The sequence below is a fragment of the Salmo trutta genome, chromosome 21 (genome assembly GCF_901001165.1).
Source record: "Salmo trutta chromosome 21, fSalTru1.1, whole genome shotgun sequence".
Lineage (NCBI taxonomy): Eukaryota > Metazoa > Chordata > Actinopteri > Salmoniformes > Salmonidae > Salmo > Salmo trutta.
The window spans coordinates 33,727,383-33,751,605 of NC_042977.1; the positions used below are offsets into that span (position 1 = coordinate 33,727,383).

The 24,223-nt window shown below is 44.3% G+C and overlaps 1 protein-coding gene across 3 annotated transcripts in view; it reads left to right on the top strand.

Moving 5' to 3' along the window:
* Positions 1-24,223, top strand: part of LOC115157219 (E3 ubiquitin-protein ligase mib1) — a 97,027-nt gene that overhangs the window by 26,351 nt on the left and 46,453 nt on the right. For all 3 annotated transcript variants that reach the window (XM_029705287.1, XM_029705286.1, XM_029705288.1), the window contains exons 5-12: positions 1,848-1,914; positions 2,382-2,586; positions 2,797-2,983; positions 4,331-4,475; positions 4,766-4,899; positions 9,445-9,552; positions 11,537-11,734; positions 12,024-12,175. In XM_029705287.1, the coding sequence (XP_029561147.1) occupies positions 1,848-1,914; positions 2,382-2,586; positions 2,797-2,983; positions 4,331-4,475; positions 4,766-4,899; positions 9,445-9,552; positions 11,537-11,734; positions 12,024-12,175 (1,196 nt within the window). The remainder of the gene's footprint in view (positions 1-1,847; positions 1,915-2,381; positions 2,587-2,796; positions 2,984-4,330; positions 4,476-4,765; positions 4,900-9,444; positions 9,553-11,536; positions 11,735-12,023; positions 12,176-24,223) is intronic.

The following is a 24,223-nucleotide window of genomic DNA, read 5'->3' on the forward strand; positions in this document are numbered from 1 at the left end:
TCAAACTCAGTGCCTCTTTGCTTGACATCATGGGAAAATCTAAATAAATCTGCCAAGAGTTCAGAAAACAAATTGTAGACCTCCAAGTCTGGTTCATCCTTGGGAGCAATTTCTAAACGCCTGAAGGTACCACGTTCATCTGTACAAACAATAGTACGCAAGTATAAACACCATGGGACCACGTAGCCGTCATACCTCTCAGGAAGGAGACGCGTTCTGTCTCCTAGAGATGACTGTACGTTGGTGCGAAAAGTGCAAATCAACCCCAGAACAACAGCAAAGGACCTTGTGAAGATACTGGAGGAAACGGGTACAAAAGTATCTATATCCACAGTAAAACGAGTCCTATATCGACATTAACCTGAAAGGCCACTCAGCAAGGAAGAAGCCACTGCTCCAAAACCGCCATAAAAAAGCCAGACTACGGTTTGCAACTGCATATGGGGACAAAGATCGTACTTTTTGGAGAAATGTCCTCTGGTCTGATGAAACAAAAATATAACTGTTTGGCCATAATGACCATCGTTATGTTTGGAGGAAAAAGAGGGGGGCTTGCAAGTCGAAGAACACCATCCCAACCGTGAAGCACGGGTGTGGCAGCATCATGTTGTTGGGCTGCTTTGCTACAGGAGGGACTGGTGCACTTCACAAAATAGATGGCATCACGAGGGAGGAAAATGATGTGGATATATTGAAGCAACATCTCAAGACATCAGTCAGGAAGTTAAAGCTTGTTCGTGAATGGGTCTTCCAAATAGACAATGACCCCAAGCATACTTCCAAAGTTGTGGCAAAATGGCTTAAGGACAACAGTCAAGGTATTGGAGTGGCCATCACAAAGCCCTGACCTCAATCCTATAGAACATTTGTGGGCAGAACTGAAAAAGCATGTGCGAACAAAGAGGCTTACAGACCTGACTCAGTTAACCAGCTCTGTGAGGAGAAATGGGCCAAAATTCACCCAACTTATTGCGGGAAGCTTGTGGACGGCTACCCAAAACATTTTACCCCAGTTAAACAATTTAAAGGCAATGCTACCAAATACTAATTAAGTGTATGTAAACTTCTGACCCACTGGGAATGTGATGAAAGAAATAAAAGCTGAAATAAATCATTCTCTCTACTATTATTCTGACATTTCACATTCTTAAAATAAGGTGCTGATCCTAACTGACTTAAGACAGGGAATTTTTACAAGGATTAAATGTCAGGAATTGTGAAACTGAGTTTAAATGTATTTGGCTAAGGTGTAAACTTCTGACTTCAACTGTAGCACCAAAACGCCACCGTCTGGTCTCTTGACTTTCCTCTCCTTTTTCCTTTCCTCAATGTCTTTTCTTTTTTCATTTGCTTTTTACACATGTTTTGTGCAAAATGACATCAAAAAGACCAAGTTTGTTGATTTCACACATCTATAAACACGGCTGCATCCCAAATTGCACCCTATTCCCTTTATGGTGCGCTACGTTAGGGCATTAGTAGGGCATTATGTATGGAATAGGGTGTAATTTGGGGGCGCAGCCACTGTTCAGGGTTCACTATCTTTGGAGCGGTATGGCTGTCTACTCTGCACTGCCTTGTAGTCAGCATGGCTGCCCTCTGTCTGACAGTGGATGCCCATCTGCATCTGTCATTTCAAATGATATGATGCAGTTCCTTCCCTGCTGAGCCAGAGCCCTGAGGGTAATGGTATTGTTGCCACCCTGCCCCAACTTTAACACAATGTCACACTGCATGTCACTGCAGTGTGATTTTACTCTAACGTCGTCATTAATCTGCTGAACTTCTAATAGATTGAATTAAGTGGATTATTAGCTGATGCTTAGTTCCCTGTCTCTCCCTTTCAGTCGGATTTGAAATGTGTCCAGGATGCCAAAGGAGGCTCTTTCTACAGAGACCACTGCCCTGTTCTAGGTGAGTACAGTGCTCGTGCTCCGTGGCACTACGCCCTAATTATTGCACCAATACTTCCCCAGCACAGTGTTCTGCAGTGGAGTCCAAGGGCATCAGGAGCACGTCTCTGTCTGGCTGCTGTTACTGGTAGTGTCCACGTGGTGGCATCATCACACCAATACAGGCAGTACCAGGCTGCATGGAGACAGCCCAGGTGCAGTCACAGGCCACACTGGCACAGCATTTCCACAATCTCAAGGATTGTGTTTTCTCTCAGATTTTCCTGGCCAGTGATACCTGGATTTTGTTTAGCAGCACTGCAGCAACCAAATTAACTCCTCTAGTTTAATACAAGTAATCAAAAAAGACTATCCGTGATCTAATTTGTCCACCTTTATCTTAGTGAGACTAACCTACATAAATAAAGGTGAAATAAAATAAATAAGAATGTGTAACCAGTCTGTTTTACACCTGCCCTCTCCCCGCAGGTGAGCAGAATGGCAACAGAAACCCAGGCGGTTTGCAGATCGGAGACCTGGTCAACATCGACCTGGACCTGGAAATAGTCCAGTCCCTGCAGCACGGCCACGGAGGCTGGACAGACGGTATGTTTGAGACTCTCACCACCACCGGTACCGTGTGTGGCATTGACGAGGACCACGACATTGTGGTGCAGTACCCCAGTGGGAACAGGTAAGCTCTATCAGGTCATAATTCAGGCCTAGTTAAATTAAGGTTCAATAAAAAAATAAAGACCAGTACACAAGCACAGTCCTGTCATAACACAACTTCTGTCATAACAAGAGTAGGACATGGACTTAACCTATTTGGCCTAATGAAATATATTTATGACACTGTAATTTCGATGTTGTAGTGGCCACCTCAAAGTGTGTGTGTGTCCAGGTGGACGTTCAACCCTGCGGTGCTGACCAAGGCCAACGTGGTGCGTAGTGGGGAAGGTGTTGCGGCGGGGGCAGAGGGAGGCAGCTCCCAGTTCCTGGTGGGAGACCTGGTCCAGATCTGCTACGACATCGACCGCATCAAGCTGCTGCAGAGAGGCCATGGGGAGTGGGCTGAGGCCATGCTGCCTGTAAGACACGCATGGGGAGTGGGCTGAGGCCATGCTGCCTGTAAGACACGCATGGGGAGTGGGCTGAGGCCATGCTGCCTGTAAGACACGCATGGGGAGTGGGCTGAGGCCATGCTGCCTGTAAGACACGCATGGGGAGTGGGCTGAGGCCATGCTGCCTGTAAGACACGCATGGGGAGTGGGCTGAGGCCATGCTGCCTGTAAGACACGCATGGGGAGTGGGCTGAGGCCATGTTGCCTGTAAGACACACATGCGTTTCCTTTGTCAGCAAAACATCCTTTTTCTTCCACCTCTCAACTCCCACGTAACAAGGACCGTATCACCTGGGTGTATGTCATGACTGCTAAGCCCTAAAACCCGTTAATCGGTACCTACTGTTGTTGCTGCTGCTTCCCTCCTCCCGTTGCCCTTAGCCCGCCCCCTCAGTTCTGAGTGTTCACGGGAGGCTCCTTGAGTGGGACTGATGTCCCGGTTCAACTTTAAGCTAGGTGTAGTGCTTTTTCAGCTCTTTAGTTGACTCTCAAAACGAAGCGAATCGAGTTGCAGACTTGCTAGTGAGTGGTATTCAATTGCACATGACGCTCTGCGACACTAGGCTGGAAAGTTTGTGTAGGAAAGATGGCTGCCAATGAGGCAATGTATTGGTCATGCATTCTAATTGGTATACTAGTGTTTACATATTGTAACGAAGTGTTAGTCTGTTTCAATATCCATGTTAGCATAGTACTCAGAATGCATTCCTGATTAGAATAAATGTATGTATCTAGTATGCTGGAGACCGTGGATATTGCAACGTAGCCTAAGTCTTATCAAAGAACAGCGAGACAGCCACAAAATGACTTTCCTTTCCTCACTCAAAAACTTGACGGACATCAACAAAGTCCCAGATAATTGGCTATGTAGATGAGAAATAAGTCTGGCTCTCACTCAGCCCTTTGAATGAATAATCAGAACAGTGCTATAGACTCATCTGTGATTATGCTTTCCTGTCATGTTTTTGGAAAGGAAGGGCCGTGTCTGTTTCTGAATTGGGAACGAATGGCTTTGTAGAAATTAAATACACAGATGCGCATCTCTGTTTGGTTTGTTCCCCCTCAAATTGTATTTATACCTTGGTTATATCGCAGATAATTTAACCTCCCTGTGTAGGAGACACTAGAATTCTGAAAGGAGGTTCAGAATTCCCTTCGATAATATTTGGTACTTAACAGATAATTTTTTTTTTCATCAGAGCTCTTTAGAGAGAAACTAACAGTGAATATCTTAACAATATGGTATGTTTATGCTCTTTTGAGATTATAATAAAAAATGCTATAGCAATGTAATGAATGTATTGTTTTCCTCAGACCCTGGGAAAGGTGGGCCGCGTGCAGCAGATCTACTCTGACAGCGACCTGAAGGTGGAGGTGTGTGGAACGTCATGGACCTATAACCCTGCTGCCGTCACCAAGGTGGCCCCCACTGGCTCTGCTGTCACCAATGCCTCCGGAGGTAGTCAGAACACACACATTTACACAGTGTGTACACACCGATACACAAACCATAAACCAATATTTTTTTCCATATCTACTACTAGCCTGTTTATAAGTATTCATGCACATACACTGACCCCTCTTACACACCACACACAATCTTCACTCCTTGGACCTAGACGATGACCCCCATGTAACGTTCTCTCTCTGTGTGTGTGTGTGTGTGTGTGTGTGTGTGTGTGTGTGTGTGTGTGTGTGTGTGTGTGTGTGTGTGTGTGTGTGTGTGTGTGTGTGTGTGTGTGTGTGTAGAGCGTCTGTCTCAGCTGCTGAAGAAGCTGTTTGAGACCCAGGAGTCGGGTGACGTCAATGAGGAACTGGTCAAAGCAGCAGCCAATGGAGACCTGGCCAAGGTGGAGGACATCCTCAAGAGACCTGACGTGGACGTAAGTGATCTCTTCATTCAACACAGCTTCAAGCTTGGTAGGTGTGTATCATAGTTTAGTCCCATGGCTAATTCCCCCCCCCCCGGAAGAGATATTTATTGGTAATTGCGATGGCATTACTCCAGGGCACAGTTAATCCTTAAGAGTCCATTGACGCAGCGGTGCGGCCATCTATACTGAACAAAGATATAAATGCAACAATTTCCACTTTTATTGGATACATCTTCTCATTCAAAGGTTTTTATTTTTAATATTTTCTACATTGTAGAATAATAGTGAAGACATCAACACTATGAAATAACACATAGGCACATGATAACACATTCTATCAATGACAGCTTTGCACACTCTTGGCATTCTTTCAACCAGCTTCATGAGGTAGTCACCTGGAATGCATTTCAATTAACAGGTGTGCCTTGGTAAAAGTTTGTGGAATTTCTTTCCTTCTTAATGCATTTGAGCCAATCAGTTGTGTTGTGACAAGGTAGGGGTGGTATACAGAAGATATCCCTATTTGGTAAAAGACCAAGTCCATAATATGGCAAGAACAGCTCAAATAAGCAAAGAGAAACGACAGTCCTTCATTACTTTAAGACATGAAGGTCAGTCAATCTGGAAAATTTCAAGAACTTTGAACGTTTCTTCAAGTGCAGTCGCAAAAACCATCAAGCGCTATGATGAAACTGGCTCTCATGAGGACCGCCACAGGAAAGGAAGACCCAGAGTTACCTCTGCTGCAGAGGATAACTTCATTAGTGTTGACTGCATCTCAGATTGCAGACCAAATAAATGCTGCAAACTGTTCAGAGGAGACTGGGTGAATCCGGCCTTCATGGTGAAATTGCTGCGAGACCAAATAGTCTGGGTAGCCATTTGATTAGGTGTTCAGGAGTTTTATGGCTTGGTGGTAGAAGCTGTTTAGAAGCGTCTTGGACTTAGACTTAGCGCTCTGGTTACCACTTGCCGTGCGGTAGCAGAGAGAACAGTCTATGACTAGGGTGGCTGTAGTCTTAAACTATTTTTAGGGCCTTCCTCTGACACCATAACCTTGTTGAGGTTGGCTCGTTGTCAGGCTCAAAAAGCCTGAAATTTGCCCGGATGGCCACCAATTTTTCAGCCCTTGTATTGGTCAGCCTGTTGCGTGCTTTGGTGTGTGTGTTCCCAAGCAAGGACCAGTTGCGCTCTGAGGCGGCTGATGTTGGTGGGATTTGGAGAATGATGGAGGCAACAGGGAAAACAGCCTCGGGTCCACAAAGTCCCTTAAACCAGGTGGCTGATGAGATGTTGGCACGGCTGCCATATTGCATCTCCATCCCAAAGCCCTTGCTTGGAAGTGTACATCGCCAGACTGCCAAGAACCTTGCCCTCATCCAGGCCAAGGTGGCGAGACATGGTAGTGATGACACCATAGGCCTTGTTGATCTCTGCACCAGACAGGATGCTCTTGTCAGCATACTTGGGTTCCAACATGTACGCTGCGGCATGTGTGGGCTTCAGGCAGAAGTCTTCACGTTTTTTGATGTATTTCAGAACTGCAGAACTGCTTGGAGGAACAGTGAAGTGGGCAGGGCAGTACGGATTTCTTCTCTTACATCTGCAAGCAAAGTCTGAACATCAGACAGGATGGCATTGTCTCCCTCAATCCGTGCAATGGCTACTGCTATAGGTTTCAGGAGTTTCAGGCTGCTTACCACTCTCTCCCAAAATGCATCATCCAGGAGGATCCTCTTGATGGGGCTGTCTATATAGGCAGACTGATATGGCCATTTCTTGGAGAGACTCCTTCCCCTCCAGGAGACTGCCAAACATGATGACAACACCACCCCAACGTGAGTTGTTGGGCAGCTTCAATGTGGTGCTTCTATTCTTCTCACTTTGCTTTGGTGAGGTAGATTGCTGCTATAACTTGATGACCCTTCACATACTTACCCATTTCCTTGGCTCTCTTGCAGAGTGTATCCATTACTTTCAGTGCCATGATGTCTTTGAGGAGCTGATTCAATGCATGAGCAGCACAGCGAATGTGTGTGATGTGAGGGTAGGACTCCTCCACTTTGAACCAAGCAGCCTTCATGTTCGCAGCATTGTCTGTCACCAGTGTAAATACCTTCTGTGGTCCAAGGTCATTGATGACTGCCTTCAGCTCATCTGCAATATAGAGACCAGTGTGTCTGTTGTCCCTTGTGTCTGTGCTCTTGTAGAATACTGGTTGAGGGGTGGAGATGATGTAGTTAATTATTCCTTGCCCACGAACATTCGACCACCTATCACAGATGATTGCAATACAGTCTTCTTTCTCTATGATTTGCTTGACCTTCACTTGAACTCTGTTGAACTCTGCATCCAGCAAATTAGTAGATTAAGCATGTCTGGTGGGAGGGGTGTATGCTGGGCAAAGAAAATTCAGAGATCTCTTCCAAAACACATTGCCTGTGAGCATCAGAGGTGAGCCAGTTGCACACACAGCTCGAGCAAGACATTCATCAGCATTTCTCTGACAAACGTTCTTCCATTGAGTAAAAAAAAATCTGATTCCAGGAGGACCATGAGCTGTTGCTATCGATAAGGTGACTGATTCATCATTTTCACCTCGAATCGAAGTAGAGGGACTTTTGTCAGAGGTTGCTTGTTGTGAGTGCTGAGGGAACTTTATGCACTTCACCAGATGATTCTGCATCTTTGTTGCCTTTACATTTTCTTTTGCACATTATTTGCAAATGTACACAGCTTTTCCTTCTACATTAGCTGCAGTGAAATGTCTCCACACATCAGATAGTACCGTGGCATTTTCCTGTAAAGATTAGGGATTTAAAAAAAAAAAAAAAACCAAATACAATTCCATGTACAGATAATTAGTTAAGCAGTTAGATTAAACAACTCCTTTGTAAGATAAATGTTTTAAAATGAAACGTGTATGGAAACAGGTGAATTAACACCTCAGTTAGCAGGCTCAATCAAGTTAAAACCCACATGGTAGCAAAAACTAACCAGCAGAAATTGTTAAGTTAGAAATGATTTCAACACACTTTGCTGTAGGCTACTATTTACTAGTTAACAAAAAATCATATGTCATATAAATATATTCACCCCAACCAGTATTGTATTCAAAACTTACCAGAAAACATGTAGTCCTTGGCTCAGACAGTGTAGTAGTGTGGGCTCAATAGCATCTCATTAGTGTGCAAGATCTTGAGAAGCAGCTGCACATGTGATGGAAGAATGTACTGTGCATGCAGAGGGTTGCAATGAATTGGGGATTGTTTAACCAAAATATGCCACAAGACCTAGAATTGCCTTATGTGTATCCCACAAAAAAGGTTCACTGTTATAAGCAAACTTTAAAAAAAAATTAATTTAAGCAAAAGTGCCCAAATTCCAGGGCTTAACTTCCTTTTTCTGGAAATGTTCTGACACTTTGCAACCCTTGCTACAAATATTACAATGTTTGGAAAAATGTGAAATAGTTTTGACGGTATTGAAAAAACATTCTGTGGTTATTTCCAAATATTCAGGTATGCGGTATATACGGTATACCACCCAAGCCGAGTGAATATACCCCATTTTATGGTCTAGGGACAATTTTCCACGTGACTAGGAAAACTCTGCGGCCTAGTTATAGGTGGGGCACAGAGTTTTTCCTTGTCAGGTTGTTAGTCAGGAATAACTCCTGTCCCTAGTGATGATGCTTGTCCTTCCATCAACCAGGCCAACAACCTGCCCCTAAGGGGAGCTGTATGCGCTCTCTTATTTCCTTAGAAAGCTGCTTAGAATAGAGAGTATAGCATCTTAGCCTCCCTCCCCTCATTGTAAGTGTTCTGCAGCATTCTCTCTGCGACCGTGTGTGTGAGCACGCGTGTCTCAGTGCGGTGAGGGTTGGCCAGGTGCCTCGGTGTCTTTCAGTGGAATTATTACTTAAAGGCCCAGTGCAGTCAAACTTGATTTTACTGTGAAGTTGTGACAATGATGATGATAATTCCTTTTCTGTTTGGGAAAAAAACACCTGACATTTCAGCTTGTTTTGAATGAGTGGCGTTTTGGCCTGCCTGGCAGTATAAGTTAATAGATCAATAACAGAGAGTTTCAAACTTCTCTGCCAATAATAGCTACTTTTCAGTTTACATGTCCCTCCCATTAGGCTCCTCCAGTTAGGCCACCCACTCCGACCGCTCCTGTTCTGGCATAATTCTTGCTTGAGTTATCTCTTTGCCAAGAAGCTTTTTTTGTTTCTTTTTGACCATTGTAATTTAAACAATCACAGTAGTACATAATTGATACCCAGAATTGATTTGATATTTTACTAAAAATGGCTGCATTGGACCTTCAAAGCACAGTGAGCTGGGCAAAGTGATCCTCCCGCCAGGGCAAGATATGTTCTGTGACTCCCAAAGGACCACACATTAATATTTATGCCCCAAGAATTCCAGTACCTCAGTTGGCGATGAAACACACACACAACCCCCTCTTGTGTATGTGGGTGACGAGGCAGTGCACTGGATGAACTCAAAATACAAGAACACACTTAACAGTGCTACATTGTGTTTGTAGGTGAACGGGCAGTGTGCTGGACACACAGCCATGCAGGCGGCCAGTCAGAACGGTCACGTGGACGTCCTCAAGCTGCTGCTGAAACACAACGTGGACCTGGAGGCTGAGGTTTGTACAGCCAACAGTTTTTCCTCAATACTAACATCTATACTATAGCCCCTTCTCAATACTTATACACTGCTCAAAAAAATAAAAGGGAACACTAAAACAACACAATGTAACTCCAAGTCAATCACACTTCTGTGAAATTAAACTGTCCACTTAGGAAGCAACACTGATTGACAATACATTTCACATGCTGTTGTGCAAATGGAATAGACAACAGGTGGAAATTATAGGCAATAAGCAAGACACCCCCAATAAAGGAGTGGTTCAGCAGGTGGTGACCACAGACCACTTCTCAGTTCCTATGCTTCCTGGCTGATGTTTTGGTCACTTTTGAATGCTGGCGGTGCTTTCACTCTAGTGGTAGCATGAGACGGAGTCTACAACCCACACAAGTGGCTCAGGTAGTGCAGCTCATCCAGGATGGCACATCAATGCGAGCTGTGGCAAGAAGGTTTGCTGTGTCTGTCAGCGTAGTGTCCAGAGCATGGAGGCGCTACCAGGAGACAGGCCAGTACATCAGGAGACGTGGAGGAGGCCATAGGAGGGCATCAACCCAGCAGCAGGACCGCTACCTCCGCCTTTGTGCAAGGAGGAGCAGGAGGAGCACTGCCAGAGCCCTGCAAAATGACCTTCAGCAGGCCACAAATGTGCATGTGTCTGCTCAAACGGTCAGAAACGGACTCTATGAGGGCCCGACGTCCACAGGTGGGGGTTGTGCTTACAGCCCAACACCATGCAGGACGTTTGGCATTTGCCAGAGAATACCAAGATTGGCAAATTCGCCACTGGCGCCCTGTGCTCTTCACAGATGAAAGCAGGTTCACACTGAGCACGTGACAGAGTCTGGAGATGCCGTGGAGAACGTTCTGCTGCCTGCAACATCCTCCAGCATGACCGGTTTGGCGGTGGGTCAGTCATGGTGTGGGGTGGCATTTCTTTGGGGGGCCGCACAGCCCTCCATGTGCTCGCCAGAGGTAGCCTGACTGCCATTAGGTACCAAGATGAGATCCTCAGACCCCTTGTGAGACCATATGCTGGTGCGGTTGGCCCTGGGTTGCTCCTAATGCAAGACAATGCTAGACCTCATGTGGCTGGAGTGTGTCAGCAGTTCCTGCAAGAAGAAGGCATTGATGCTATGGACTGGCCCGCCCGTTCCCTAGACCTGAATCCAATTGAGCACATCTGGGACATCATGTCTCGCTCCATCCACCAACGCCACGTTGCACCACAGACTGTCCAGGAGTTGGCGGATGCTTTAGTCCATGTCTAGGAGGAGATCCCTCAGAAGACTATCCGCCACCTCATCAGGAGCATGCCCAGGCGTTGTAGGGAGGTCATACAGGCACGTGGAGGCCACACACACTACTGAGCCTCATTTTGACTTGTTTTAAGGACATTACATCAAAGTTGGATCAGCCTGTAGTGTGGTTTTCCACTTTAATTTTGAGTGTGACTCCAAATCCAGACCTCCATGGGTTGATAAATTGGATTTCCATTGATTATTTTTGTGTGATTGTGTTGTCAGCACATTCAACCATGTAAAGAAAAAAGTATTTAATAAGATTATTTCTTTCATTCAGATCTAGGATGTGTTGTTTAAGTGTTCCCTTTATTTTTTTGAGCAGTGTATTTAAACCCTCCCCAATACCAAGATCAACATACACTATATCAGGGCTGTTCAATTCCAGTCCTGGAGGGCCGAAACACTTCTGTTTTTCTTTTAACTGGTAGTTAATTACACTCACCTGGTGTCCCAGGTCTGAATTAGTCCCTTATTAGGAGAGGATGAAAACCAGGAGTGTTTCTTTCCAGGATTGACATTGAACAGCTGTGCTCTTGTGAAACTTATCCCTCTTTTTTTCAGTCTTCCTATACTGGTCTCAATTCATACTCTTACAAAGCTGACTGTATCAGTCATAGTTGGATGTTTTCTGAGGTGTAAACAGTAGAGACATTGGGTCAGTCTGTATAATATCCCTCCCAGGACAAGGATGGAGACCGGGCGGTGCACCACGCGTCCTTCGGAGACGAGGGCTCTGTGATCGAGGTGCTGCAGAGGGGCGGTGCCGACCTGAACGCCAGGAACAAGCGCAGACAGACCCCCCTGCACATCGCTGTCAACAAAGGCCATCTGCAGGTGGTCAAGACCCTGCTGGACTTTGGCTGCCACCCAAGCCTCCAGGTAACCACTATGAATACGTGCACATACACACACACACCACACACACTTCCATTACACACATGTAAATAATATACAGTTGTACATTTGTGAAACAAGACAAATACAATATAAGCATCCACTCCAACCAAAATATTTGAGTGGCTCTCTCTGCACTCAAGTGTTTGTGAAATGTAAACATCTCCTTCACATAACCAGTATAGGCCTATATTGTTAGTGATAGGATTTTGATTTGATAATGATGGTTCTTGCTAGATATTGTGGTAACAGTATGTATGTCGCCCCCCTACAGGACTCCGAGGGAGACACGCCCCTGCATGACGCCATCAGTAAGAAGAGGGACGACATGCTTTCTGTGTTGCTGGAGGCGGGAGCTGACGTCACCATCACCAACAACAACGGATTCAACGCTCTGCACCACGCCGCCCTGCGAGGGAACCCCAGGTACGACCCTGACCCTAACTGCCAAGCCAGGGCTAGTGATGAAAAAGATAGAAAAACTTTATTGTTCACACAATGTTGAAATCTGCCTTTGGCTTCACAGGAAACCTGCCTCCATACAGTTAGACTTGTGGCTTGCAAAGTTGTAGATGTGTTTCAAACTGGTTTTATTCCAATTGAGTACAAGTTAACTAATTGAATGGTACTGCTGGTAAATGGTTTATGACCACACTGAACCCTATTGCTTTTGAGGTTGATGGGTTTGGACATTTCTGTCCAAGGCTAGCCTACATCCTAGCCTGCATCCTAGCCTGCAGCCTAGCCTGCATCCTAGCGTATAGCCTACAGCCTAGCCTGCATCCTAGCGTATAGCCTACATCCTAGCCTACAGCCTAGCCTGCATCCTAGCCTGCAGCTTAGCGTACAGCCTACATCCTAGCCTACGGCCTACATCAGTTCTGTCGGCGTCCTCTTCCTCATCCTTGGCCACAGCTATTTCTAGCTCCACCTGGTTGCTACTGCTCCACTCTAGCGATGGGCTATTCTAGTCTCTCATACATACATGAGACACACATTAAGGCCGGTAGCTTAGAGAGACTATACTATTCCGATCAGCTTGAAAATCCTGGGGTTATAGAGGCCACAGTCTCTCTAGAGTGTACGCCACACACGCATTAGCAGCTGCCTTTTTGGCTGGACTGTAGGTCTGGCTCGTGGTGTTGTCTGGTCAGAGCCGGCTAGGGGACATTAGTATCATTTCACCTTAGCTGACACACATTCCATTGGCATGAGGACAGAGAGAATTGGGGTCAGAGGGCTCTGGAGCACCTGCTATTTCAGCTAGCCCGGCCTGGTCAACTGGCAGTGGCACGTACTGACGGCAGCAGCACAGTGGAATAACACTGGAACACCCCTCAGTCTTCATCGCTACTCTATGGCACTGCCTGCCACTGATAGATAGCCAGTTTGAACAATAATCTGGATTGCAATCTGCTTGCCTTGCTGTGCCGGCCTGACAGTCTATTACTGTACAAGCCCTATGGCCTCAGTCAGAGATGCATTGAAGTAATTTGTCATCATGATGCAGTGATTTCACCAGTTAATGGCATAAAAAGATGGGGGACGAATGTTTCTGCTTTTTATTAGTATTATTTTTAAAATATTGTGTGTCTATTTACTGTATAGGAAATTTGCTTTAATACTGACATTTTCTCTCTGAGATTGTCAGCGTAGAATGCACAACTTTATCTCCGCCACATGGCAAAATGTGTGGAATTATGGGAAGTTAGCTTTAAAACATCAACATTTTGTCGCTGAGGTCAAATGTTCAGTCTGCAACCGCTCTATTTGCCATGGCCATGTCCCCGCCACGCCCACCACTTAAGCCTCATTTTGATCCAGAAAAATCCTTGTACTGTACATTGCATTCCCTCCATTTCGCTACACCCGCAATAACATCTGCTAAATATGTGTATGCCACCAATAACATTTGATTTGATCACCAGTGTGCAACAGTGGGCACTGTTAGTCTCATATTGACTGTACAGTAAAGGTGAAAAGTGCTTGAGTCTGCCTTTCCACCGGCACTCTGTCCCCCTTGTCTTTAGAGAACTCTGTTGTCCCACTCTTCAATCTAGCCATTTACTTTTATTTCACACTCAAGCTACTCCACAATATTGCAGAGAAAGAGAGAGGGAGATGGACCTCTGGACTTGACCAAGTCTTAAACCCCTTGAAAACGACGTCTCCCTGGTTTGGAGGGAAAGTGCTTATTTTAGTAGTGTTTTAGTAGAGTGGCGTTTGCGTCCCCACTGAGTGCTTGGAACAGGGAGTAGGTTCTGACTGCTGTAGTGAGTCATATTCCTGAAAAGCACCCTAGGTGGTTGTCAGAAGGACAGAGTTAAGTGGCAGTCTAGTTTAGTGGCAGTTGTACCTCTAAATGGTACAACACGACTCAAGATTCTCTTCAAGCTATTTATGTTGAGGTATGGATGAAAACTGCCTGTCACATGATGATGTTTTATTGATTGTACACAAATGCAAGTTGCAAGTCTTGTACATCATCTGGAATCAAATAACCACTCTGATAATCCCTCCATATACAGTAGTCTACCCCTCAGCTATATGATCTGCAGTGTTGTTGTCTCTTGCAGTGAGCTTAAGACATCAGTTGTCACGGCAGCCACACTGAACAGTCAGAGGGGTTCTGTGTGGTATGGCCCTCCAGGGGTCAAAGGTGTTGAGGGTGAAGGGGAAAACGGAGGAGGATCTGGGGTGACCGATGAGTCTGGCATCTGGCTGTGTGTGTGTGGTGTGGGGAGTGCATTTCCAAACACCAGCAGGGGAGCCTGCTAATGTGGGACCTAAACTATACATCACCTTCATTACTCACACACACTGCATCAGGGTTTTGTACATTCGTGTGTAAGAGAGCGAGGGATTAACATAGTTGAATAGAGAGGAAGAGAGGTGTTGAAAGCAGATTGAAGTGGTATTGTCTCCATATAAAGCAGCAGGTTTATAGTCAGTTATTGAATCTTCTACAATTAAGTGTGTAATTTAGTCTACTTGGTAAGTAAATTTAAACCTTTAAATTGTGTATTGATGGTTAAGCTTGCATATTTTCTTGGTCGTTTGTGCGTGTGCGTAGTGGTGGAAAAAGTACCCAATTGTCATACTTGAGTAAAAGTAAAGATATCTTAATAAAAAATGACTCAAGTGAAAGTCACCCAATATAATACTACTTAGGTAAAAGTGTTTGGTTTTAAATATTCTTAAGTATCAACATTCCTTATATTAAGCAAACCAGATGGCACCATTTTCTTTTTTTGTTATTTATGTATAGCCAGGGGCACACTCCAACACTCAGACATCTTTACAAAAGGTGCTCCCAACAGAGAAGGCCCTGCAGTGGCAGACTAGACTGCACCGCCACCTTTTAACATGCCTCTCACCCCTTTTAATACAGTTTTCAATATCCCATTTAAGAAAGCTCTAATCAAATCAAATATTAGTCACATGCGCCGAATACAACAGGTGTAGACCTTAAAGTGCAGTTCTTACTTACGAGCCCCTAACCAACAGTGCAATTTCAAAACATATGGATAAGAATACGAGAAAAGTAACAAGTAATTAAAGAGCAGCAGTAAAAGATAACAATATATACAGGGGGGTGCCGGTACAGAGTAAATGTGTGGGGGCACCAGTTAGTTGAGGTAGTATGTACATGTAGGTAGAGTTAAAGTGACTATGCATAGATGACAACAGAGTGGCAGTGGTGTGGAGAGGTTGGGGGGGAATGCAAATAGTCTGGGTAGCCATTTGACTAGATGTTCAGGAGTCTTATGGCTTGGTGGTAGAAGCTGTTCAGAAGCCTCTTGGTGCTCCAGTACCGCTTGCCATGTGGTAGCAGAGAGAACAGTCTATGACCAGGGTGGCTGGAGTCTTTGACCATTTTTAGGGCCTTCCTCTGACACTGCCTGGTATAGAGGTCCTGGATGGCAGGAAGCTTACCGTGATGTACTGGGCCATACGCACTACCCCTCTGTAGTGCCTTGCGGTCGGAGGCCGAGCAGTTGTCATACCAGGCAGTGATGTAACCAGTCAGGATGCTCTTGATGGTGCAGCTGTAGAACCTTTTGAGTATCTGAGGACCCATGCCAAATCTTTTCAGTCTCCTGAGGGGGAATAGGTTTTGTCATGCATGCTTCACGACTGTCATGGTGTGCTTGGACCATGTTAGTTTGTTGATGTGGACACCAAGGAACTTGAAGCTCTCAACCTGCTCCACTGCAGCCCCGTCGATGAGAATGGTGGCGTGCTCGGTCCTCTTTTTCCTGTAGTCCACAATCATCTCCTTTGTCTTATTCACGTTGAGGGAGAGGTTGTTATCCTGGCACCAAACGGCCAGGTCTCTGACCTCCTCCCTATAGGCTGTCTCGTTGTTGTCGGTGATCAGGCCTACCACTGTTGTCATCGGCAAATGTCATCCTATGGGCTAGGTGGCACCAAATCGTCCCACCTACGTAACAGCCAGTGTAATCCTGTGGCGCGATTTTCAAAACCTTTGAAATGCTATTACTTCAATTTCTCAAACATATGACTATTTTACGACAAGACTCTCGTTAATCTAACCACACTGTCCGATTTCAAAAAGGCTTTACAACGAAAGCAAAACATTAGATTGTGTCAGCAGAGTACCCAGCCAGAAATAATCAGACACCCATTTTTCAAGCTAGCATATAATGTCACAAAAACCCAAACCACAGCTAAATGCAGCACTAACCTTTGATGATCTTCATCAGATGACACACCTAGGACATTATGTTATACAATACATGCATGTCTGTTCAATCAAGTTCATATTTATATCAAAAAACAGCTTTTTACATTAGCATGTGACGTTCAGAAAAAGCATACCCCCCCGCAAACTTCAGGGGAATTTACTAACAATTTACTAAATTACTCACGATAAACGTTCACAAAAAGCATAACAATTATTTTAAGAATTATAGATACAGAACTCCTCTATGCACTCGATATGTCCGATTTTAAAATAGCTTTACGGATGAAGCACATTTTGCAATATTCTAAGTACATAGCCCAGCCATCACGGGCTAGCTATTTAGACACCCGGCAAGTTTAGCCTTCACCAAAATCATATTTCCTATAAGAAAAATGGTCTTACCTTTCCTGTTCTTTGTCAGAATGCACTCCCAGGACTTCTACTTCAATAACAAATGTAGGTTTGGTCCCAAATAATCCATCGTTATGTTCCATCAGCGACGTTTTGTTCGTGAGTTCTAGACACTATCAGAATGGTAAATCACGGTCGTGCGCATAACGTGACAAAAAAATTCTAAATATTCCATTACCGTACTTCGAAGCATGTCAACCGCTGTTTAAAATAAATTTTTATGCAATTTATCTCGTAGAAAAGCGATAATATTCCGACCGGGAATCTGCAATAAGCTAAACAGCCGAATGAAAATACCCCACAGGGGGCAAATCGCGCACGCGCCTAATTCTATTGTCACCTAATGGGACACTTGGAAAAGGCGATAATGTGTTTCAGCCTGAGGCTGCCTCGTCATCGTTCAGGTTTTTCCCGGGTTCTGAGAGCCTATTGGAGCCCTAGGAATTGTCACGTTACAGCTAAGATCCTTACTCTTCAATAAACAGAGGCAAGAAGAACGACTCCTTGTCAGACAGGCCACTTCCTGCATGAAACCTTCTCAGATTTTTGCCTGTCATAGGAGTTCTGTTATACTCACAGACACCATTCAAACAGTTTTAGAAACTTTAGGGTGTTTTCTATCCAAACTTGAACAATAATATGCATATTCTAGCTTCTGAGTTGGTGTAGGAGGCAGTTAAAAATGGGCACATATTTTTTCCAAAATTCTCAATACTGCCCCCTAGCCCCAACAGGTTAACAAGCTGCAAATTTTTTTTAAAAACTGATTTAAGTTTCCCTGCGTTCAAGTCCCCGGCTACTAGGAGCGCCGCCTCTGGGTGAGCTTGTTTGCTTATGGCGGAATACAGCTCATTGAATGCTGTCTTATTGCCAGCCTCAGTCTGTGGTGGTATGTAAAGAGCTACAAAGAATATAGATTAAAATTATCTCGGTAGTTAGTGTGGTCTGCAACTTATCATGAGAAACTCTATCTCAGGCGAGCAACAGCTCAAGACTTCCTTAGATATCGTGCACGAGCTGCCGCCCCTCTATCCTGCCGCTGTTCTATTCTGCCGGTACATCGTATAACCTCCAGCCAGCTGTATGTTGATATTGTCCTCATTCAGCCACGACTCTGTGAAGCATAAGATGTTACAATTTTTAATGTACCGTTGGTAGTTTAATATTCCCAGTAACTTGCCCATTTTATTGTCCAAAGATTGCATGTTTGAGAGAAGGCCCAGTGTCAGACTAGACTGCATCGCCACCTTTTAACACGTCTCTCACCCCTTTTAATACAGTTTTCAATATCCGCTTTAAGAAAGCTCTAAACATCCCCTTTAACTCTACAGTGTGCGATCTGTTCAAGTGGCAGGGACCGGGTTTTGTTGTTTTTAAAATAGCAGAATCTATCTTTAACACACCAACAAACAGTTAGGACAACCTATATAGTAGTAATTACTACACCTGCTGGGTTACCAGGCGCACACACACACCATTGTGAAAAACCACCTTCAAGGAATCCTCTCCATCTAATGTGTGGTTCACTCTGCCAGAACTAATAGAGACTAGAGGGAGGAGAAGTGGCTCTGTTGTTGGTCGTCGTAACGGGGTTGTAATTACTGACAACCTAATGTTACGAGGGACTGTATAGAAGACTACTGTGAAATGGTTGTGTTGGATGTTTTTTTTTTGGTTTCTGGGATGGCTGCTGCAGGGTAGACATTTCTGCAATTAGTGAGGGTTTTACCACCCTGCCTTGACTGAAGTAGTACAACCACTAAAAAGTGACTGTATACTTTTGAATTATCTGTCTATAGAACATTCTTCCATGAGTCTTGATGATCGTCCCTGTGCTTTTTGGCTAACTTTTTGACGACATGGGTCCCATTATGCCTGGTGAAAACCAAACACTGCATTCCACAGTAAGAACCTCATACCAACGGACAAGCGTGGTGGTAGTGTGATGGTTTGGGGATGCTTTGCTGCCTCAGGACCTGGACGACTTGCCTTAATAGAAGGAACAATGAATTCTGCTCTGTATCAGAGAATTCTACAGGAGAATGTCAGGCCATCTGTCTGTGTGCTGAAGCACAGCTGGTTCATGCAGCAAGACAATGATCTCAAAGACACAATCAAATCTACATGAAAATGTCTAAAAAGCAACACATTTAAAGTTTTTGAATGGCCTAGTCAAAGTCCAAACCTAATCCCAATTGCGATGTTGTGGCAGGACTTGAAAAGAGCAGTTCATGCTTGAAAACCCACAAATGTTGCTGAGTTAAAGCAGTTCTGCATGCAAGAGTGGGCCAAAATTCCTCCACATCGATGTGAGAGACTAATCAACAACTACAGGAAGCATTTGGTTCCTGTCATTACAGCTGAAGGTGGCACAACCAGTTGAGTGTAAAGGGGCAATTACTTTTTCACACAGGGGAATTGGATGTTGCATAACTTTGTTAATTAAATAAATAAAATAAGAGAATCAGAAACGGTATACTGCCCAAGCCTAGTGCCTTACTTCCAGACTAGGTTACTAGAAGGCCTCGTTCAAGGAAAAAGTTTTAACTTTCAATTCATTAACCTCTCTGGCGCATGTGGGACGAACTCGTCCCACCTACGTAACAGCCACTGAAATCCAGTGGCGCGATTTTTGAATCGTTAGAAATACTATTACTTCAATTTCTCAAACATATGACTATTTTACAGCTATTTAAAGACAAGAATCTCGTTAATCTAACCCCACTGTCCGATTTCAAAAAGGCTTTACAACGAAAGCAAAACATTAGATTATGTCAGCAGAGTGCCCAGCCAGAAATAATCAGACACCCATTTTTCAAGCTAGCATATCATGTCACATAAACCCAAACCACAGCTAAATGCAGCACTAACCTTTTATGATCTTCATCAGATGACACACCTAGGACATTGTGTTATACAATACATGCATGTCTGTTCAATCAAGTTCATATTTATATCAAAAAACAGCTTTTTACATTAGCATGTGACGTTCAGAAAAAGCATAACCCCCGCAAACTTCCGGGGAATTTACTAACAGTTTGCTAAATTACTCACGATAAACGTTCACAAAAAGCATAACAATTATTTTAAGAATTATAGATACATTACTCCTCTATGCACTCGATATGTCCGATTTTAAAATAGCTTTTCGGATGAAGCACATTTTGCAATAATCTAGGGACATAGCCCGGCATCACAGGGCTAGCTATTTAGACACCCACCCAGGTCAGCCTCCACCAAAATCACATTTCCTATAAGAAAAATGTTCTTACCTTGCTTGTTCTTCGTCAGAATACACTGCCAGGACTTCTACTTCAATAACAAATGTTGGTTTGGTCCCAAATAATCCATCGTTATATCCAAACAGCGACGTTTTGTTCGTGAGTTCTAGACACTATCAGAATGCTACATCACGGTCTTGCGCATGGCGCATTGGCGTGACAAAAAAATTCTAAATATTCCATTACCGTACTTCGAAGCATGTCAACCGCTGTTTAAAACCAATTTTTATGCCATTTATCTCGTAGAAAAGTGATAATATTCCGACCGGGAATATGCATTGAGCCTAAACAGCCGAATAAAATTTATCCTCAGGAGCGAATCGTGCACGCGCCTCATTCAAAGGTCCTCTGCGCCGCCACTTACCAAAGGCGATAATGTGTTTCAGCCTGAGGCTGCCTCGTCAACCTTCAGGTATTTCCCGGGTTCTGAGAGCCTATTGGAGTCCTGGGAATTGTCACGTTACAGCTAAGATCCTTACTTTTCAATAAACAGATGCAAGACGCACGACTCCTTGTCAGACAGGGTACTTCCTGCTTGAAACCTTGTCAGGTTTTTGCCTGCCATAGGAGTTCTGTTATACTCACAGACACCATTCAAACAGTTTTAGAAAATTCAGAGTGTTTTCTATCCAAACCTGAACAATAATATGCATATTCTAGCTTCTGAGTTGGTGTAGGAGGCAGTTAAAAATGGGCACATATTTTTTCCAAAATTCTCAATACTGCCCCCTATCCCAAACAGGTTTTAAGTCTGTATAGTCCTTGGAAGAACCATTGACAGACTGTTGCAGCTGAACTTGACCATAGGTTTTTTTGTAAGTTGTTTTTATACAAGCTAATGAAACACTTGACTTGTGATTATAATAGTATTCTACATTAGCACAGTTGCTATAACCCCTCAATTACACCTGCAACCCTTCAGGTTCTTGGTTCCTGCTACTCTCTGTTCATCATATATGCATGGTCACTTTAACCATACCCACATGTACATACTACCTCAATAAGCCTGACTAACCGGTGTCTGTATATAGCCTTGCTGCTCTTATATTCAAATGTCTTTTTACTGTTGTTTTATTTCTTTACTTACCTACACACACACACATCTTTTTTTCCGCACTATTGGTTAGAGCCTGTAAGTAAGCATTTCACTGTTGTATTCGGCGCACGTGACAAACTTTTTGATTTGATAAGCTTGTATTTTTAACCTCATGTCCCGTTTTAGATCTCCGTTTCAACCAGATGTTGGCTCATTTGAGTCATTTATATCCATGTTTTTAGTAGGGATGCACCGATATTACATTTTTGGCCGATACGATAACGGATATTAAACATTTTATCTGCCTTTTTAAGCATTCTAGTACAGTTCAGTAGTTAACACACACACACATGGACGCAGCGGTCTAAGGGACTGCATCTCAGTGCAAGAGGCGTCACTACAGTCCCTGGTTCGAATCCAGGCTGTATCGCATCCGGCCGTGATTGGGAGTCCCATAGTGCGGCGCACAACTGGCCCACCGTGGTCCGGGTTTGGCCGGGGTAGTCAGTCATTGTAAATAAGAATTTGTTCTTAACTGACTTGCCTAGTTAAATAAAGGTTACACACACACCACACTGACCAAAAAGTTATTTTGTTGGCATTTACGTATGTCCCCATTACCAGTAAAACATAATCAAAACCTATTTCTTTCACTTACTTGCTGTGCTGTTTTGTTCATTTGTTCAGTCGTTTCATTCTCAACCAGGATTTCATCATACATGTGAAGTTTCAGCTCTGTCTGTCCGTGGCGCCTCTTCCTCAGTGCACACTATCACTGTGTCCGTTTCCATCTTGTATATGTAACATTTCACGTAAACCCCTGTTTCTTGTCTGCATCGAACTAGCGGTCCTTATACCTAGCATTGAGCATGGTGGCGACACAGTAGAGAGGCTCAGATAGAGTGCCACCGAATCATTCGCTTGTTCACAGCCTCAAGTACTTTTGTAAGTTTTAACCCCGCGGTCTGTGTGGGCAGTTTTGTTGAGCAGGCGTTTCAATGTCATGACAGAGGGTATCACGTCTGCTGCAGACGCAGTTGATGAGCTTATTTCTCCAGTCAGTTGTTTGAATGGAGCTAGCTAGTGTGTTCATGTTTCAAACATGTTGTCAAATGGCAGCAGCTGTATGAGAACCAGCACATTCTTGAGCATGCAATACAGCTTTCCTCAGTAGGAAATCCTCGTGGACCCACTGTGCTGTCAGACGCAGCATGCTCATGGGGCTGACATCGCTGGTCCAAATGTCAGTCATGAAGCGAATAGCAGTGACGCTCATGGATGTGAGTTTCAACAATACTGTGAAGCTCCACTAGGGCAACATCTGAAAAATAGTGGTACCGGGGCCCAACCAGTCGGTGAAAGCCAACATCATCCACGACAGAGGACAGTTGATTGTCAAGGGCATTGAATTCCAATATCTTGGCGTTAATGGACTTCGCCTTTGAGTTGTCTCGCTGAAATGTTGTTTCAAATGACTGCTCGACTTGAACATGTTTAATTGTTGGAAGTGTGCGCTAAGTATTTTTCTGCTTTTGTTCTGTGTAGCGCTGTATTTTTTTTTGTGGCGTCATTACGTCATCTACCTACGTTATATAGGTATGCACATCAGCTTTGACATCAGTTTTGCACATCGGTGTTAACTAGACATCGGGCCGATGTTGGCATTTTTAGCTAATATCGGCCGATTCCTATATGCTCACTGATATATCGTGCATCCCTAGTATTTAGGGTGTGTGTAATCTCAGCTAGAGTACAGGTCAGATTGGCATTAAGCATGAGACAAATTGGGAAGGCGAAGTGTGATGCATGTGAGAGACTGGAGAAAGAGGGAGGGAAAGATGCAGCGAGAAAGGGATTTGGTATGATCTGCCTGCATGTACTGCGGCAGCGTGTGTGTGTGTGTGTGTGTGTGTGTGTGTCAGTCTGCGAGGGCTCTGCGCCTTGTGATTTGTGTGTTCAGCTCCCATTCTCTGGAGCATTTGGCCTCTCACTGCCTCTCACGCACAAGGCTACTTGACACTGTCACACTGTGAAATAGTTATTCTACTATTCCTCTCCCCTCTCCTTAAAACCTTCCCTTAGATCTGAACTTTCAAACCTTTTTATGTGGCCCCACTGTGCTGCGTTGACTTGCCTCCCCACATCTCAACCCCTCCACACTGTAATTGTCTGTTGTTATATCACCCTCTGCTAGTCAGTTGGAATTAGTTGACGCGTGCCCCCTGGGCTGCTGCTGCTTTCTTGACACAGGCATCGAGATAAAGATGGTGCTGGAGGGGAGGGCTGCCATCTTATCAGCTCTTAACCAACCATGCTATTTTTATTTTTTTTTTTGCATTGTTCATAACTTGTTTTGTACATAATGTTCCTGCTACCATCTCTTATGACCGAAAATAGCTTCTGGACATCAGAACTGGGATTACTCACCTCAAATTGGACGAAGAGTTCTTCTTCACTGAGTCGGACACGAGGGATATACTACGGACACCCGACCAGGCCCAGATCCCCGTGATTCACTGGAAAATAAAACGTAGGTTTCGCGGAAAGAGATCAGGATGCCTTGTGAGGATCAGGAGATGAGTGGCTATTCTGCCCTTGCCTTCCATTCTGCTAGCTAACGTTCAAGTGCTGGAAAATAAATGGCACAAAAAAAGTGGCACACTGAAAGCACGTATATCCTACCAACGGGACATTAAAAACTGTAATATATTATGTTTCACAGTTGTGGCTGAATGATGACATTAAGAACATACAGCTGGCGGGTAATACACTCTATCAGCAGGACAGAACAGCCGCCTCTGGTAAGACACGGGGCGGGGGCCTATGCATATTTGTAAACAATTGCTGGTGCACGATATCTAAGGAAGTCTCGCCTGATGTAGTGTGGTCTACAGCTTATCATGAGATACTCTATCTTCCTAGAGAGTTTTCAACTGTATTTGTCGTAGCTGTCTACATACCACCACAGACTGAGGCTGGCACTAAAACCACACTCAATGAGCTGTATTGCCCCATAAGCAAACAGGAAAATGCTCATC